Source organism: Linepithema humile, chromosome 2 (assembly GCF_040581485.1).
Source record: "Linepithema humile isolate Giens D197 chromosome 2, Lhum_UNIL_v1.0, whole genome shotgun sequence".
Classification (NCBI taxonomy): domain Eukaryota; kingdom Metazoa; phylum Arthropoda; class Insecta; order Hymenoptera; family Formicidae; genus Linepithema; species Linepithema humile.
Genome location: NC_090129.1, coordinates 6,255,012 through 6,273,224, shown reverse-complemented (window position 1 = coordinate 6,273,224; position 18,213 = coordinate 6,255,012). Strand labels below are relative to the sequence as shown.

The 18,213-nt window shown below is 40.4% G+C and overlaps 1 protein-coding gene and 1 long non-coding RNA gene across 10 annotated transcripts in view; one reads left to right on the top strand and one right to left on the bottom strand.

Moving 5' to 3' along the window:
• The window catches only part of LOC105678710 (cyclic nucleotide-gated channel alpha-3), a 159,970-nt gene that overhangs the window by 106,800 nt on the left and 34,957 nt on the right, over window positions 1-18,213 (bottom strand). For all 9 annotated transcript variants that reach the window (XR_010888386.1, XR_010888393.1, XR_010888390.1 and 6 more), the window contains exon 3: window positions 16,844-17,261. Coding sequence is in view for 1 of the 9 variants with exons in the window: in XM_067348954.1 (XP_067205055.1) it covers window positions 16,844-17,177 (334 nt within the window). In the remaining 8 variants the exon portion in view is untranslated. The remainder of the gene's footprint in view (window positions 1-16,843; window positions 17,262-18,213) is intronic.
• LOC105678718 (uncharacterized) overlaps window positions 1-18,213 on the top strand; it is a 40,551-nt gene that overhangs the window by 13,179 nt on the left and 9,159 nt on the right. The window lies entirely within an intron of this gene.

Below are 18,213 nucleotides of genomic sequence, written 5' to 3'. Positions count from 1 at the left end.
TACTTGTTCGTGTAAAAACAAAGCAAACAATGCATCATTATCTCGGATCTTCAAGAATCATCGAGTGTAATTCGTATCATGGCGAATAAACGAGCAACGTGTATGGACAACAATGTTGTAGAAGATAGATTTGCGGAAACACATCACGTATTATGGCTCGTAAAATTTTGATAAGGGCTATCGCAAAGCCTTATGAAACATAAACTTTAAGATGATTCACATCTAAAGTATATTTAATGCTGTAATAAAATTTATGTTCTTAGATCTTAGATAAAGTAATATATATCTCGATAATCAATCCTGATAAATTTTTATATACCAGATGAAATCTCTGATATCAGATATTTAATATCTAATAATAAAAAGGTGTACATGAAAAATGGCAGAACAACAGGGCAAGCGAATAGAAGGCGACTTTTGTTTAAAAAAGATCAACTCTAAATCATCAAAGAATAAAAGTAAACGCAGAATTGAGAAAAAGAGAGACAGACAGAGAGAGAGAGAGAGAGAGAGAGAGAGAGAGAGAAAGAGAGGTGGACTATGTATAGTGCGCGCAATTCTCAGAGAGTTCGCTTTTAATGCCGCGAGATAAAAGATAAATGAGCACAGGCGCGACAAGCCGTCGCGCGAGTATAGTTCTGCCTGAAATGTTCACACCACAACAGATTCACTAGTGACATTTATTTCCGGGGGCGTTATCTAACACACCATGTACCCAGCTGTATAAACGATCCTTGGCTTGCCTGATGGAGACAAACATTTGTAGTACCCAGGGGTCGGGAAGAAATATATGCGGTACAATAAGCAGAATGTCTTGACGCACCGTTGCGTCAGCTTTCGCGTCGGTTCCGCATACACGAATGTCTCATTTGAGTAAATCGGCTCGCACATAATGGCATTTTGCATAGTGTGTCTAAATGAAGCAGTTAATATAGATTTATTGCAGTTTCCTTGCATCAATCGATTATTAAATTCTGCCTTCAGAGAAAGAGAGCACTTCGTACGAATATTTTATGCACAAGGCGGAATATTTTATTAATCACTTGAAAAAATATAAAATCTTTTTCATCAATTTTTTATTTAAAAAATTCTATCTTACAATTAAGCGTTGAAAATTGACTTTGCAATTCGCTGCCTTGCTACTATTTTATTTTAATTGACATGTCATTATTTATTTCCCCATTAAACCGACCCTCATACGTCATTCACATTTCATCGTGATAATTCGTGATTAAATGACCGCTATTCTGTGGATATATGATAAATCAGTTGTTCTATGAAGCATCGTTTATTTTCGTTGTTAAATGAAATCGCCGGGACCGGCTGCAGTGTCTCGAAACATATGCTAATATATGCGAGCAAACGGGATTATGTTGCTGCTAGAGTATGCAAGATCGATCATCTTAACGCACTCCGCGGTCCATGTACTTTGGCGGATCAACCAAACGATAATGCCAGCTTATGGATGAGCAGAGACGAGGAGTAGGGATTGATATTGACCTTGCTGGCCACAAAGGGCCGCATAATTGTTGAGGTTAATTCCTGTTTGTGCCGCACGCCGCAATCTACCCTCCGTCAAACTATCGCGACCTCGATCCCTCTTAGTTCGTCTCTCTGCGTTGTACTGTCTCTAAATAGACCGGCAATTGTTAATCCGCCGTGTTTGACATGCGACGCGTAAAGTATGCAGCAACAGGCTTCGCGGTCAACCGAACAGGTGAACACGTACATAATATCCACCGCGCGAAGAGATGATACAATATATATTTCAGCCGAGCGTGCACATTGTTCTAAATGTGGGTGGATTTATCATTCGTTCTCGGTTCATTATTGTCAAAAACTTAGCCGCTTGATAGTGAATATTATTTGTATTCTAGAAAACATTGTATTAGTAACGTCATCCTTTCTAAGATTGTAAGATTTACAAGAAGTTTACAGATTTAAGATCGTATAATTTCACTTGGAAAATGATCGAGTGAGGTACCGTTACGGTTTTTTGCTATCGAGATACTTCAGGGATCTGGAACATTTTTTATATCATTAATAAAAAGTTTTATTTAGGTACGCTAGGAGAAAAATACGTCCTCTAGAATATTAGATTAATGAGGACATTTTAATGATGTTCCTTCCTCATCGATATTCGTCAGTGCAAAATTTTTCATTGTGTGTAAAGAAGTTGCAGCATATATGGAAACTCCGGCAAAATGAGATTTCTCGAAAGTTCCCGCATAAAACTTCTTACATTTACATGGGTAGTTTCCGACACGTTCACGCGATTTCATTGTAACTTTGTTCGATTTCACAGATAAAAATCTGATATTTTACGAGAGTGTACGAGAATAACTTATTTGTTATCTGTGCATATCGTTGCACTGATTGCTCATTCATGAAAATAAAAAACTTTTATCCGTATAAAATATTTTTTATAATTTTAGATTAATCAAATGTACATTTCAATGCGTGTTGAGAGGATCAGCAATATTCAATTAGAAACTGAGCGCATAACAATTGTTTAAATTGTAATTATTTATTAAGAATTCTTTATGATGATAACAAGTTGATTAATTGATCTTGTAAAATGGTACGGTTTGCGCGCGTATAAAAAGTTTACCTATAAATTTATAATTTTACTAATTCTCACAAGTACTAAATGAAAATATATTCCGTAATATCGGTGTGGAATCAATTTCAGCTTGATAATTTATCAGGAAAATTTCGTAGCAATTTACGCGAGCGATATGCAGCAGTTAAATCGATATTGATTTATTATCACAGCTCTAATGAAGCACGACTTGAACCAGTTTTCCCGTGTGTTCTGTAGCTCACGTACGAAAAGAGGTAGGAGACGTCCCTCGCGAAATATAAATCCGTCCGACTTTCAAGGCGCGGTCGCAATTAATAGCCCGCATTAATCACGAAGGGCGGTGACGTTGCGGAGAATTATGGGCATTTGTTAGCGCGGGATAAGCGAAGCACCCGCACGCTTGGCACGTTAATCATGCAGAATGCAGAATGCGATCTCGGCCGCGGTCGGCGGACGCCGGCACTTACCGGGCAGCGCTTAATCGCATGTGAACTGCTTTTTACCGACCACCACCTATCTGTGAGAAGAGCCCGGGGTTTGTTTTAAATACAAAGGCCGCTGCCAGGCTGCGTCGTTCGTCCGCGAACACATCCTCGAGAGGGAACGAACGAGTCTCGACGGGTGCAATGTCGGCGCACAGAAGAATTCAACCGCGTCCATTAATCACTAGACACGGTTAAAATCGTTGTCAAAATCATTCTCTCGCGGACTATCTTGCTTCGGGGGCGGGCAGAGTACTCTCGTATATCTTCGCCGGTGATAACATTATTCGCGTGCGCGCGCGCGAGTACGTTGTAAAAAATAAAAATAAATAATAGCGATACTAGCATACTTTGCACTTTTATCTCATTCGATCGGGGCAGATGCACGCGGAATGCGGAGATTGGATGAGGAAGCTTTAAAATCGAGAGCTTTTCACCCTTACGGTACGGTAGGAAATACGTTGCTGCTCCAAGTACTCGCTCGTAAAGAAAGAGTGGAAGTGGAGTTGAAAACTTGTATAATCCGACTGTATCTCCTGTGATACCTCGGGAGGAAATACCGGCGCTCTGGCTGATGATCCATCTGATCCAACGGGCTTACTATAACTAGCAGTTTGGCGACGTGGCCAAGCAAGGGTATTGCAATTTGTACGCTTGCAATATAAGCACGCTCGTAAATTTCGGCTGGAAATTGAATATCTGCGCGCTGGGTTTAAGAGGCACGAAAGAGTGTGCGCCGTGTATTTTAACGATGATATGTAACTCTCAAGTTACTACGTGTATTCGCACGTGTAAATATTTCACAAAATATTAATGCTACGTTGGAAACTGCAGCTTAATCGAAATTTCTATTAGTGACTTTATTTATTGTAGTTAAATTAGCATCCAGAAACGCTTTGCTAATTTATTTTCAAATTAGTGTAGTCTGAGCAGGCAGCAATTTTATTGATAGAATGTAAATATCATCGCAATATTATAAGTACAAAAATTAACAATCAAATATTTTTTAATTAGAACATAAATAGATATATTCAATTACTTTTTTGGACTGTAATAATGTAAGACAATGCGCAAAAATCGATGCTTGTTATATTCTTCTCAAGGATAATAAAGTACATAAAATACAGTCGCATGGTCGCGAGTGCTGCGTGTGAAAATTGTACTCGATCGATACACATAATTTTCCACCATCGCGTAAATAGACGTCTTTGGACGATTGACGCGTGACAAAATGCCTCTTTTGTAGACCGAGGTGATTGACACCCAATTTTCTTCGGCTTTTGTGAGTCAATCTCCGAAGCTACGTCGATCGCGAAGCTACTTACACAGCATATAAGCACTTCACTTCGTTCTGCTGACTCGATCGTTCCGTCTCTCGCGTTTAAGCTTCCGATATAACTAGAATCTCTCCGCTGGCGTTGAAATTCTCAATGATAAATGCACTGCCTGCGTACTCGCATAATAGCTACACGTTTTATCGCGCATTGAGAATAGCGAATTCTTTCGGAAAGATAGTCGGAAGAGGTCAAGAGAGCAATAGAGTCTGGTTCAATAATTACGTCATTTACTTTCAAGCTAGTGTAAATGCAGTCTTCGAAATTTTGTCGAAATAAGATGTTTTATAATACACTTTTTAATACGTTTTTATTTTGAAAATAGAAAAATATACATTCTGCCTCATAAGCTGCCTCTTCATTTCGGGAGGGCGCGTAGCGTAATTTACGAGACTTTAGGCAACACTTTATAGGCTTTACTTAGAGAACTCGAGAGAATTGCTTGGGAGCTTCGTCAAGTAGACACCTGCTGCGTGTCAATTCGATTTGGTGCTAACGAAGTGACGCTACACGAATGTACATTAGCGTTGCTCGCGGAACCGGCTCTGTCTTGCGCTATCGAAGCGTGAACGCGAGCGTCAAATCACTCGGATATAAAATACGCCGGGGGAATCGATCGATGATGGGCCAAGCCGACACGAGCGCGTCTCCGAAAGCCTCGTTTTACGGTACGTCACTTTCGATTGGAACTGAATTGAAACGCACGTGCACGTTGATAAATATCATTCCGCTTTTCAAAGTCTTAAAAGTACAGCTAATTGTTGAAACACAAACAGAACGACGAGAGGATAAAAAAAATTGTAAAAATTGATATCTGAGATTTTTATTTCCTAGCTAAAAATATATACGTAAACATTAATATAGTTGCAATTGCGCTTTTCATATATCGCAGGAATACACTGAATCGCACGAGGAAAAATACAAAAGTGCAAAAAAGTTTAATTGTTGATTTAGTGAGATATATTTTGTAGATAAAATATATATTGACGAAGCCGCGCGAGTATACGCAATACAATATGTATTTTCCGTGTATACGTTGTATGAATGATATCCTTCAGAAACATCGATCTTCTGAGTATGGACAAGCCGCGCCATCCATCCCACCCATTACTCGAAAATATCGCCGGTAAACAACAACCGACTGCCGCCGTATCGAACGTAAAACAGGAAGAGTAAACGCGATGGAACGCGACACTCGACGTTTTGTTTCGAAAACAATTGCAGGATATTGGTTGCGGATCCACGGCAGCGATAGTTTGAGCGGTAAAGCGATACTTAAAGCGCGAAGGACGCGCGGGGGAGGTGATGTTTGACCGAAGCCCACGCGCGTTGTGAACGGCTGAATAATCCCATTAGGTAATTTACACTTCGGTAAACACCAATTGAGCGATATCGTCCCGGTCGTTTATAAATCGAATCATCACTGCAATGTCGGATTAATTTCTTTTAATTACGTAATGGAGCATTATACGTTTTCTTTGCGGCATGTAGTCTTCGGCTAATATGAATAAAACGACATTTTCATCTTGATCGATCCGTTGAATGCGCGCGAAGTTAACGAAGCGTGATACGATCGAGTGTAAAATTGTTGCAATATTCAATTCTTGGAATATTCCACAACCGCTAAGCGTGCCAAATTTGGAAGCAAAAATGCGCATTTTCAAGAATTTATCCTTGCCAACTTGTCGAGCTGAATATTTTATCTCTCAAATTCTCAGATTTATTCCATTTTTATCTGGTTTACAATAAATATTAGTACAATGTGCTGCGAGCAACTGTTGTTTACAATGACAGCAAAAAACATTGTCACACCTGAAAGAGTTAAAAGTATCGCTGGAGCGCTTATCCGAGTGAAGAAATCACGGCGATCGCGGATTCTCTCGTCGAAAAGAATGCAGGGCGTCGTAACGCGAAGCTCATTTGTGCCGACCTCGAACGTTGCCCGTAACATCTTCACCTCCGCGCGCGCATTTTCTCTCGAGGGTTTCAGCTAGAACTACAACCGGCGACCGGAGAAAATCCTGTCACATCCGACGTTCGTTCCTCGTTATTCTTCTGCCCTTCGCGCCATTTCGCAGACACCATTTGCAGAGTGGCTTGCGCGTCCGGGATGTTTTAAACCCGCAAGTTGCGAGTTTCTAGACCATTTTATAATCCGTGCGTAATCGCTGCGGGAGAAGAAGCTATTTACCTCGTTCTTTATTCCGACACATAAGAATTATCATTATTCGCGCGCATTGGAAATATCTAATCACCGGAGCGTGTAATGAGTTTTCAGAGAAAATCACAGAGGAAGAATTAAATTTATGAGCATTTTATTTAAATATGCGAGGTGCCGAATAGTAATGGTGCGAACAGGTCGTTTAGATAGATGGCGGAATTTTTCCCTTCTCTCTTAGGATCTTGATTTCAGATATAAAGACACTCTTCGAAATTATGCGCATTGACGACACTCAAATTATTCAAGCCACTCTCATTCTTTTCCCCCTACAACGGCTTCGGCATCTTGGCTCTTTTACATGCAAATCTCTTCAACCGCTCGCGCCATGCTAACGATACAGCTGCTTATAGGGCGGGAACAGACTTCATCGAAGGTTGTAGAACATGAGAGGGATACCCCTGCTTAATATATCGTGTTTACCGCGCTTACTTGTCACAACTTGCTCCCTACATTGTTTAATTATGGGGGTAGCTTTTTTTATATTTATATTTTACTATATATTCATATTAATTATATATTTATATTTCAATATATATGTATTCTAGGAAAATAAGCAATATTATTTTGCAAGTAAAAAATTACCAATCCAAAGAAAAATTAACCAGTTCAAATCACAGAATAATATATTAATCGTTTTAATACAGTCACATATATTCTTATATATAGTTTGATCTCGATCTATTAAACTGCTCTTATTAAAGTTAATTAACGTGCAATTGAATATCTGTTTTAATTCTATAAAATAATGTCGAAGTTCACGCAAAGTCATTTCTATCTGTTTAGTCATGTTGAAAGATATGCAAAACCGCAGAAACCCGATTGTGTCTGAAAGCGGATAGGATCGTTATAGTAGGTGGAAGAGTTCGGAGAACTCAACGTGCGGCCCGCCGATAACTCCGCAACAAAAGTCATGAGGCCGCTGCGATTATGTGAGGAGCAACATCAAAAGTTACTGGCATAGTTGTTATCATTCGTTCTCCCTGCCCCGCGCTTCCACCCGCTTCTCGCCGATCCGATTGCACTCCCGCGAGTTGCGTTTCCTCTCGCGAACTTGATGAAAATTTCAATGAGACAGAATATTCAGAATACACTTAGTCGAGTCACATCGATCCGGTCCGCACTGACGCAGTGCGCTTCATCGCGAACAACAGTCGAAATTTGGCGTCGAGATTTGTTATCGAAAACGCACAAAAGGCTTCGCACAAAAGCGCTCCTCGAATATTTTATTACGTTTGACTCCCGCATGCCGCTCATGCTTAATACAAGATTTTATTAGTGAAAACTCATAAAATAACACGATTTCTCAATCCTTTGTTCCGCAACGAGATGCCTATTGTACGACCGCGTGTGAGTTTTCGGAACTATACTCTGTTCATCATACAATAGATACAAGAATAGTTTCAGCAAAAAAGTTACTGTTCTCAGTTGAAGGGATCAGTTGTTTCGGGCTCTACTGAAAAAAAAACAAGATTTGTCTTGACTATTTTTGTGCGAAAAATGTGGAAGCATCCCTTAAAGGATTGCGACACGCGATATTCTACGCAATTTCACCCGTTGTTTTTCGTGAGATTACTTCCACACAGATGCGAAATGTGCGAGGAGACGATTCGCGCATATCCCTCGTAACGTGTCGTTTGCGTCAGCATTCATGACTTTATGTTGTAACATTTGACATGTGCGAAGAAAGATTGCGTGAGAGGAAACATTTTTATTTTAGCCCGGGGATTTGCCTGCTTCCTGGACCGAACAAAATCCCGGGCGAATAAAACACTCCGTACACGTCAGTAACATCTGATATACAAACATAATACAATACATTGGATTTTATATTTAATCTGTAGCAGATTTTTAAATACTTTTAATATACACAAATCCAGACTAAACGTAAATTCTGCAATATTTTGCATCTATGCTGTATAACGCGCAACATGAAGGAAAAAGGTAGATAAAACAGTTGGTAAATTGAAGAAGCCGCAGCATAAACTGCTTTTGCGACTACCTGTTCTACGTGCTATTAAAAATTTTAAATTAAGAAAATTTCGCGCCACGCTGTAAATGTTATTACTTTTAATACCTTAACTCTTTACGAGTTAATAAATTAACTTATAAACTCGTTAATTATAATTTCTAATCTTATGATTCATAAGTTAACCGGCGTCGCCGGAAATTTATTCGCTCGCTGTCCTGTCGACCCGCAGCCTTCGTATAGTATCAATGTAACGGCGAGCCTTAGTGCGCGGCAATTTATGAACACTGCGTCGCGCACACGACGCCTAAACCCTCTAATATGTATGAACTGCAGAGAGAATTTGGCCACGGGCCAATCATGACGCGGCGCGTCTCGTATCGTATCTGTTTGCAGTGTTCAAGCGTCGCATCGCCCGCGGACCAACGTAAACCCCGGAATTCGCGCATGCATATGGACACGTCATCTTGTTTCCGAACGCGCGGCATATGTACACATCTAATTAACGTCGATTCGTTGTCCGTCTCTGTTGACACGCAGTCGAGCAGTGTTGACGTCGACGATGACAGAGATACAAACATAACAGGAAGTAGAACTTTCATACGAGACCGGATAGGTGAAAAAGAAAGAGTTTAATTAGATCTAAATTCATGAAAATTATTAGATTTTTTTACTATTTATAATATAAAGACTATTTTGTTGCCCTGATATTTTTCTTCCAAATTTGCCAAAGTAATTCAACAAATTTGTAAAAAGAACGTGGAATTTTACGCAACAATTATATTGCATATACTGACATTTTTTTAACTAGACGTCGATAAAAATTAGAGTGCTAAATATTAACCGGTTTCATTCAATATCTTTATAATAGCGCAAAGAGAGTCAGTGTAACGAGCGAACTAACGAAGCTTTAAAGGCGACGGCCGAGTTTCGAAAAGAGTACATCGCGAAATAAGTCCGCGTTGACTTAGAACATCCTGTACTGTAATTGCCCCAATCCCCGGATGCTGTCGCGCCGCAGGAAATCAATCCGCCTGCCGCCAAAGCGGGAAGCGAAGGAAGTAGAGCTTGATGATAACAGAGAGTGCCCCCACGTCAAAGGTCCCGCGCGATTATTACAAAGGAATCTTCACGGTTGCATTCAGCCTGCCGAGGTATTGGGAGTACCGAGGTATTGATCCCTCTTCATCTGTATAACATTGACGCGATATCAATAGCGCCGAGTGAGAAAGCTATTTTCGAGCGAAGGAGTGTACGCGAGAAAAGGAGGAAGAAAGTGTGCGAGGGAGAGAGAAAATTAGAGAGAGAGGAGAGGGAATCGGGACTGTTATTTATGTTCGAGGAAAGTCCAAGTCATGGATCGATGAGTAGATGCCTCTGGCTACTACTTTTTTTTGAACATATTCTCTCCCGGTACGTTAGTATTTTTTCTTCAGTGTTCAGTGTAGATAGATAATTTTTTTGGCCAGTGGAATGATTCGTCAAGGCGTAAAGTCGTAAAGTTACAAGATCGAGTTCCTCGCTGAAAGCGTCGCGCGCAGCACCGCGGATTAAATCCGCAATATCATCGCAAGTTAATCGCTTTAGTTTTCGGACGCATCTAATCGTTTCAAAAGTTTGTCAGCCATTAAATACTTGTTTGGGAGTTGGTGACTCAAAGTTTGGACGCGACCTTCAATTAGGGGAATTACCGGCGTTAAACCGCCTTTGAAACGTTTGAAAGATTCGAGAAAGACGTTTTGTATTTGTAAGAAAAAGAATACTCGTGTATGGTGCTATTACGTTGAATCGATCAAAAATGAGTTTGTTCGACAAAGATTTTATCATCTAGAACACCTGCGCTTGGAGGATCGTTCCATTTAATCTTGGAATTTTTTCTTGAAAAAGATGATACATTCGAGGAAATAGTTAATTAAGAACCGCTGGAAAACAGGAAGATGCTTTGTTTAGAGATCATTTTTCTTGATTTTCCCGACCCGTCTGATGAATCGTGCGAAATGGCTTTCTATATAATATCGCTGAAATAATGTCGCAAAAGCCGCGCGCCGGTGTATATTCGATCGCGGCCAAATCCCGAGGTAACGAAGCTGCCGGACGTTTTAAAGCCACTGGCAAGCGACTCTCTTTGTAACCGTCACCGGAAGCGCCGGCGGAGCGTCGGAGATTAATCTCTTTAATGAAAAGACATGGATATCGCTCGCGCGCAAACGCGGAATGGGATTGCAGTCAACCGAACTTTTTCCGGACTCGGTTGTATCTCGGGACTTTCCATTTAGCTCCAGGTTCTATCGTATAAGATGCTCGTTTCGATTTTACTCTCACACAGACGAAGAATCCTCTTTCGTCTCTTCCTCCTCGTCTCCTCTCTTCTCCCCTCTTCTCTTCTCAAGTAACTTTCGTCTTGGCCACACGCTCCGAACTTTTCACCACCGAATAAAAACACCGACAGTTGACTGCATTGCACAGAGAGTACCGGGAGTACGGGACTAAAGTTACCGCAACTTACTTCGACACTTTTATACGAGTTACTCGAATGTGCCTTAATCTACCAATTCGCACTTGGTTTTCTGGCTCTCTTGGCTATGACCGATGCCACTACACAATTACAGCTACTTAACACGGCTTGCGAATTATTTATGCATGGCGCATTTCCCACAAATTCATTTTGGCGTGTTTCCTGCACGTTAGGCCTCACTCACATTTATCAACTGTTTCGAATTATAAATTATTCATGCAAAAAAGAAACGGTGAACGGTGAAAAACAGTGAATTCAACAAATGCGTTCTTTTGAGAAATAAAATACATACATTTTTATTTCCTTTGTAAATCAAAGGTATTACTGTATCTTTTTAAAATACAAAAACACAATTCTAAAAAAATAGCAATCCAACAAACGGAAAATAACGTTAAAGACTAATATAGTAGAATTAAAGATGTATAAAAATATGCATATACTTGTATATGTGCACTCTTCGTTAAGTTTTACTGACATAATATTAACTTAAATAATTTTCAAAATAATAATAACCCTTTGTAGTGAAATATTTTTATGTAGTTGTGCTTGCGATTTATTTTTAAGTAGGTAAATATAATTCTTCCGCAGAAGATTACGATGTAGAAAATATTAGAACTTGTGAGCACAAAGAGCTAGATATATAACGCTATCATTTATACGAATGTGTTAACAGTGTCGCACGTTTTCTGCAATTCTCCCGGCAACAGTTAGTAGTTAAGTAATAAACAGCGTCTAGCATCTGGAAGCAAATTGCAGGGAGAAGTGTTCTTTCCTCTTATCAGGATCGCGCAGCGGTAATTCTCGCGAGGCGCATTGTATTATGTATATACATTCAGACGCGTAAACTACACTTTTTTTCGATAGCGCGTCCATAGAGAATCAGCTTAAACTCGCTGTTTTACCGGAACGAAAAGTCATAGTGCTGCAGTATGTACGTAACAAAAGTATGTGATAACGAAAACGTATTCCGCTATATACCTGTTTTATCAGGTTTCGCAAAAACATGCGCGATGTTTACATCCACTTTCCGTAATTTTCTACGTAGCAGAGAAACTTGTGGAAGAGCATTTGCAACGAGACACTGTAATCTACTCGCCATGACACTAGTACGTTTAGTTGTTTTTTGTCCGCTGTGTGTGCACGAGTAAAATATAATACAATTAAATTCTTTGCGATAGTGCAACATTTTTAAAGAGATAAAATATCGTAAGCTTGGCATAATACGATTTTGTGACGAACTATCGGAGTTCAAATTGCTATAATACAACTTTCGCGTCCTAAACCGCAGAATTTAAATCTTCCAGCCTGCCGGAAATTGTTGGATTGAATTTACTATTCTTCTTCAGCGTGTGTGTATCTAGCGAAACGACAGCCGTCTCGGCGGCGAAGCGGCCAACCGCGAAGCGAGCAGCAATATCCGCATGTGGGGACGGCTTAACGTCGCCGACACAATGCCGTTCGTGTTTCTGCGAAACTGCATCGGAACGAGTCTAAACTTGCTCGCCTATTTGCCGCTAGACACGTCGCAAACACATAACTCCGCTTCGCTGAGAGAGAGTTGTTACCGGCGCGATTCTCGCGCGAGTAAACGCGCGTATGTGCACGGCGGCCGTGTGTGCATGCATTCGACCGAATTCCCCGTTCGAGCACGGACGAAAGTAACGTCTTCGTGTACTCGCTTCTTTTTTCGCGCCGGCGGTAGTCGACAACGCAAATTTCCGCGATCGGAGTTACCCGTTTTTGTTGCTAGTGGCGAAATTTTCGGACACGAGTCGCAGTATCGCGAGCAACACACAATCTAAACGACATTTTGCGGACTCGACAGAGCGGGAAAAGTTAGCGGATGGGGTAAAAAAGCTGTCGCGGACCTTGACAGAGGGGGTGTATCGCGCTGTTGCAGCGCGAGTTGCGCCGACAACTTTTCAGTTAATCAACCTTCCGTTAGTGAACTTTCTATCCCTTATCATTTTATAGTTTTATGGGAGGAAAAAAAGGGGGAATTATATAGTGACGTTGAAGATTACGCTGTCTATCGCTTTGACGTTTCGATCAAACGAGTGCTGTTCTTCTTCAGAGATCATTTTTCTTGGAATTATTCTTATCTTGATTAAAAGTTTTAAGGCTTGTTTAAAAATAGTAATAATACAATATGTTTAACTTATTATAAATATATTTAGCAAAGTGCACTGTTTACTAAAAAAATCGACGCACTTCAAAGCAAGCATCTAATGAAATTTATGTTGTTAGAGAAAGAAGGAGTAAAAAGATAAAGAGGAATGATAACAATATTACAATATAAAAACCATTTATTTAAGAAAATCGGTATCTTGAATGTTACATATTAATATTTTACAAAATTAAATATAACCGATTTAGAATTATTTTATCGAGAAGGTCGATTATAAAATATGTAAACCGAATTTAAAATTATCGTTTGACAAGTGAGACATTATAAAGACTTTTTAACAAGATTTTTCAAGCAGATGTGATGGAGACATCTCTCTAAAGCTAAAACTAATGGATCGGATCTTCAATCCTCTCCTATCTGATCCCATTCTCGTTGAAATATTACGATATCGGCTCTATATCGACATATAGAGATACTTGAGCTCTTCGCGATCGACACTTTAACTTGAAACATTCATTATGATAATTTCAAATACACGTTTCCGTCAGCGGGCAGTATCGGAGCCGAGCTTCTCGTGTTTTAACTTGCATGATCTGCTCGTGAGGTTTCGCTTAACAAAAGGCCGTCGGAAAAGTACTTCTTCCCAATAGCGGTTTTTATCGATCTCTCGCGTATCGTAATTAGGTCAAGAGAATGGAGATGTCTGCGAATCGGATCGGCCATTATCGAAATCCGTTGCTCGTAAATTTTCAGCGATACCATCGACATTGCTACCCATGCCAGGGCCGACTGTCGATTAGCGGATTAGTATTATCATCCTCCGTTCCATCCTCCGTATTATCAATGGCGTAGCGAGATGCGAGGGAAGGTGAAGATTTTCTGCGCGTTTACGATCGCGGCGATATTGCGTGAAAGTTCACTGCGATCAAACCATGTTCAAAGTTTGCGTCGCCGATAATCACGTATTGTCATGCCGTTTAACGGCGATCTTAATTTTATATTGGTTCTCCGCAATATATCCTGCAAGGATACGAGAGTAACCGCTTCTTCCTTTCGTAATATCATGCTTCCCAGATAATAGCTGCGTTCAACGTTAATATTTTTAGCGATCTTCGACACTATCAAACTTGCATTTTAATCTCACGGTCCAAGCGTCAATATCGAATTTCGAATTACAGCTTCCGTATTTTTAGGTGCTTTAAGTAAATCAAAGTGCACGTTGTAGAAACCCTCGTAAGCCGCTATTCCCGCTAATGGCGCCAAAGTTGATCGAAAACCAGGCTGTGTCGTAAGATTAAAGGCCTGAAGCATTTTCCGCTCTACTAAGCTCGTATTACGAAGTTTTAAGATTCTAAAGATATGTTTAATACAAAATTTTTCGCTCTTTACACTGACGGACGGGATAAAACAGCAAATATATATACAATCTTTTATAATTAATTTTTTGCGTTTATGTCACATCGCAATTACCTACTAATTTTTAAATTTTTCTTTAAAATATACGTATTTCTTTTGTGCGCGGATATTTGCAATACGCTTCGTTTCTTCTATTTTTACAATATTTTAATTACACAATAAAAACTTTTTTATTTCTGCATTTAGCTTGATTGAGGTACTCAATGTTTAGTAAATATCAGTTGACAATTATGAAGGATCGCGCAATCGAAATATGAAATACAGAGACTCGCGTGCACGTAGCAAGTAGAAAAGATTAATATAGTTGAAACGGAGTCGCGCTGAGGGACCATGCCTTATCAAGGCTTCCCCATGCTGCGCTTTGATAAATATCTAGTTCGTTTTGAACATAGTTTCGCAATAATAGAACAGGAAAGTCAGTATATTTGCCATTTAATACTTGAGCATATCCCATGATCAAGAGACGCAATTTCGTGCCAGATAACACGACCGGCGTTTTGCCCTTTTATGGATGTCAGGGGATAAAGAGTACTGTCACAGTTGAGACGTAGTTATCGTTTATGTGAGAGTCGCCGTACGATCTCCTGCCGACAGGAATTGGAGACGTGTGGTCGCGATAAAGACCGCCGGAGAAATGCGGGGAGAGGTTCGCACTCGTCTGTTAGAAAACGCTCGAGGAAAGCGCTCAGTCGGCGTGCTGCTTTTCGCAAAACGGAAAGATTAAGAAAGCGCTCGCGAGGATGGGTATAAAGCGGATGCGCGTTCCTAAAGTGAAAACCCCGCGTCTTCTTTAGAGACGCGAACGAGAATTTATGGTTGCTTATGGAGCGTAATAAGCTACGCGCCGAGATTGAAAAGCAGGAAAGCTGCGCTTTGCACGAGAAATCCGGCCTGGTTTATGCGCTAACGAAACATCGTGAGACACGTTTTGCGTCGTATCAATAAATACTGCGTCGCGCGGATGCAGATTGCATTGCAGTGGTCGAGGATGCGCACGCGAGTGTGCCGTGTACGAATCAACGACTTTTGCGATTGTCCGAAGATGCGCTAGAAAGTATTGCGAACGGTAATAAAAATTAACGGCTTTTCTGCTCCGTTTATCTAGTTTATTTTTTGCTGCTTACGTTTGCAACGCGCGCCGTTACATAACTTTTCGCTTGCGACCGGCGACCGATTGCGACTAGAAGCGATCCAACTCGTTGAATCAAAAACGGATAGCTTTATATCATAGTCTGTTCGCATAACTTTAGACGTTATCCTCAAACTCATGTTTCGTATGACTTTGGGAATAAAATCTCGAGTTATACGGAATAGGAGGTCAGCTTATAAATCTCGCGTGCACTTTTGAAAAATTTTGAAATACGATCCATTCAACTCGATTTGATCCTTTAATCAATGATATATATTTTTTGGCGATATATTACGATGTTATTGACATTTCTTTTGTTCCGTTTGGAAATAGAAATCAAGATAAGCATGATAAAGACACAGTAGTGCGTACGCATACATTTCTGTACTTTTCTTTGATAACTAGAGATGTTGCTATCAAGATGTGAAAAGAAAGCGGAAATATTTCAAAAAAGCGGATAGGAATGCATTAATCAAGTAAGCTCTAAAAACGATAAAATTTACAAGTTTGGATTTTATCCAAGTTAGAATGCAAATCCTCCATTGCAGTTATTGTATTAAAGTCGGAGTTACAGTGTTAATGCTGAATAGTTTCCAAATCCGCAGTTTCCATTTTGTTCCATTCTACATTGAAAAACGTAATATTGAATTAGATGAATTATATTCGAATTATAAATTTTATTCTGCAGTTAATTAATAGAAAAAAAATTACGATCTTATTTTCAGTTATAAGTGTTTGCTAATTTATCAACAATGTTTTCTGTTGACCAAGAAAATTATTATAAATTTGATTAATATATCTTCATATATTTTTATTTAATATTTGATTGTTATTTAAAAAAAAATCAAGAGAAAACACGTTCGATAAGAAGAGTATCCCCGCGAAAAGTTAATTTCGCAGTTAGAATAGGAATACCTTGTGTCGGTGCAGTCGAATTGTCAGACCGCATGTACGTGCACCTTGCGAAACGGCACGCGATCCATTCCCGAAACAAAGTTCACCGGTTGCCGTGAGCAGCCGTGGGTTGCCGGCGATGTAACACGTTAAAGAGATAGCGATCGTACTCACCGGACTGTGCTCTGTGCGCGGATGCGGTGGGTGCAGGTAATCCGGGGATGCTGCAAAGCGTTTGTCCGCTGCCGTATTTGATGCTCCTGCAGTGGCACGGTGTGGTGGGCGTCGTCAGCCCCTCGCTCCTCACGTTAGCCCCGATCACCGAGATCTCATCGAGCTCGTGGCCACTGTCGTAGTGGCACAGTCTCGTCGCGCTGGTGCTGGCCCCGCCGCCGCCGCCGACGCCGCTGTCGTCCCCGGCACCGGCGTCGGAACGACCGCCGCCGGCGCCCCTCCCCCCGCTCCGGCCCCTAAGCGACTGCACCAGTCGCTTGGCGCCCGAAGACATTCCACGGAGGTGATCCAGCCTTCCGGTCTACGTTTCCTTTTGTTCTGGCCGAAACCGCCCGGTTACACGCCCGGGGATATCCACCTGCAAATTGTACGTGCGGATTCGCTGTTAGTTGCCCACTGCGGCGATATCAGATTGCTTGCGCAAGTTTCGTCTGCTAATGAAGGCGAGATAAAAGTGACATTGCCAAAGACACCTTTGCATTTCAAGTATCGAGCTATACTAACAGGTTGTTTTTGAATTTTCCACATTTTTCCTATTCTTCTTCTATTTTCTTCTTATTTTCAAAATTTATATTGCATTTCTCGCCAATTATCAACGTGAATGTTTACGGTATTTTATCTTTGTCAAATGCTGCATAAATGATTTTTATTACATCTATCACGCGTGATAATGAAATATAAATTATTAAGTATACAATATTTCATTAAAATTGAGTTTTTGATCATTTTCAACATTTGTACGGTCTCTTTCGAGTGCCAGTTTTCTTTATGCTACGTAGATAATTTTTACACCGGAAGCTTTCTAAAAGCGATAAGATTGGTGAATTTATACCAAGCAATCGGCGGACAGAACTTAACTGCAACAGCAATGGAGCTTACTGTGTTCTAATCGCTGTACTAATTGGAAATCTGTCGATAAGCGACGGTTAATAATTCCAACCACTGAAGGATTTCGGCTAACTATGTGAAAAGCTATCTCTTGCTGCATCGAAGATATAAGTGATGCTTCTGACGGACAAATCATCCATAAAATTGAAATTTACCAATTTGCCTGAGGCTTCGCATTCGGCTCGCACGTGATAAAAATTTAGTTATTTTAGTTCCGACGGACATGATAAATGATCGGTCTGACGCATATATCTCCTTTAGTCTCTACCTTTTCGCTTTATCGATTTTGAAGCGCTGTGCTTTGAAGAACGATAACTTTCGATATGATAGACTGTTTTTTTTTTTTTTTTATTTCTAGCCCGTACATCGCACCTTAGCGAAAAGAAGAAAGAAAAAAGCATAAAGCATGTTGAAAGAATTTT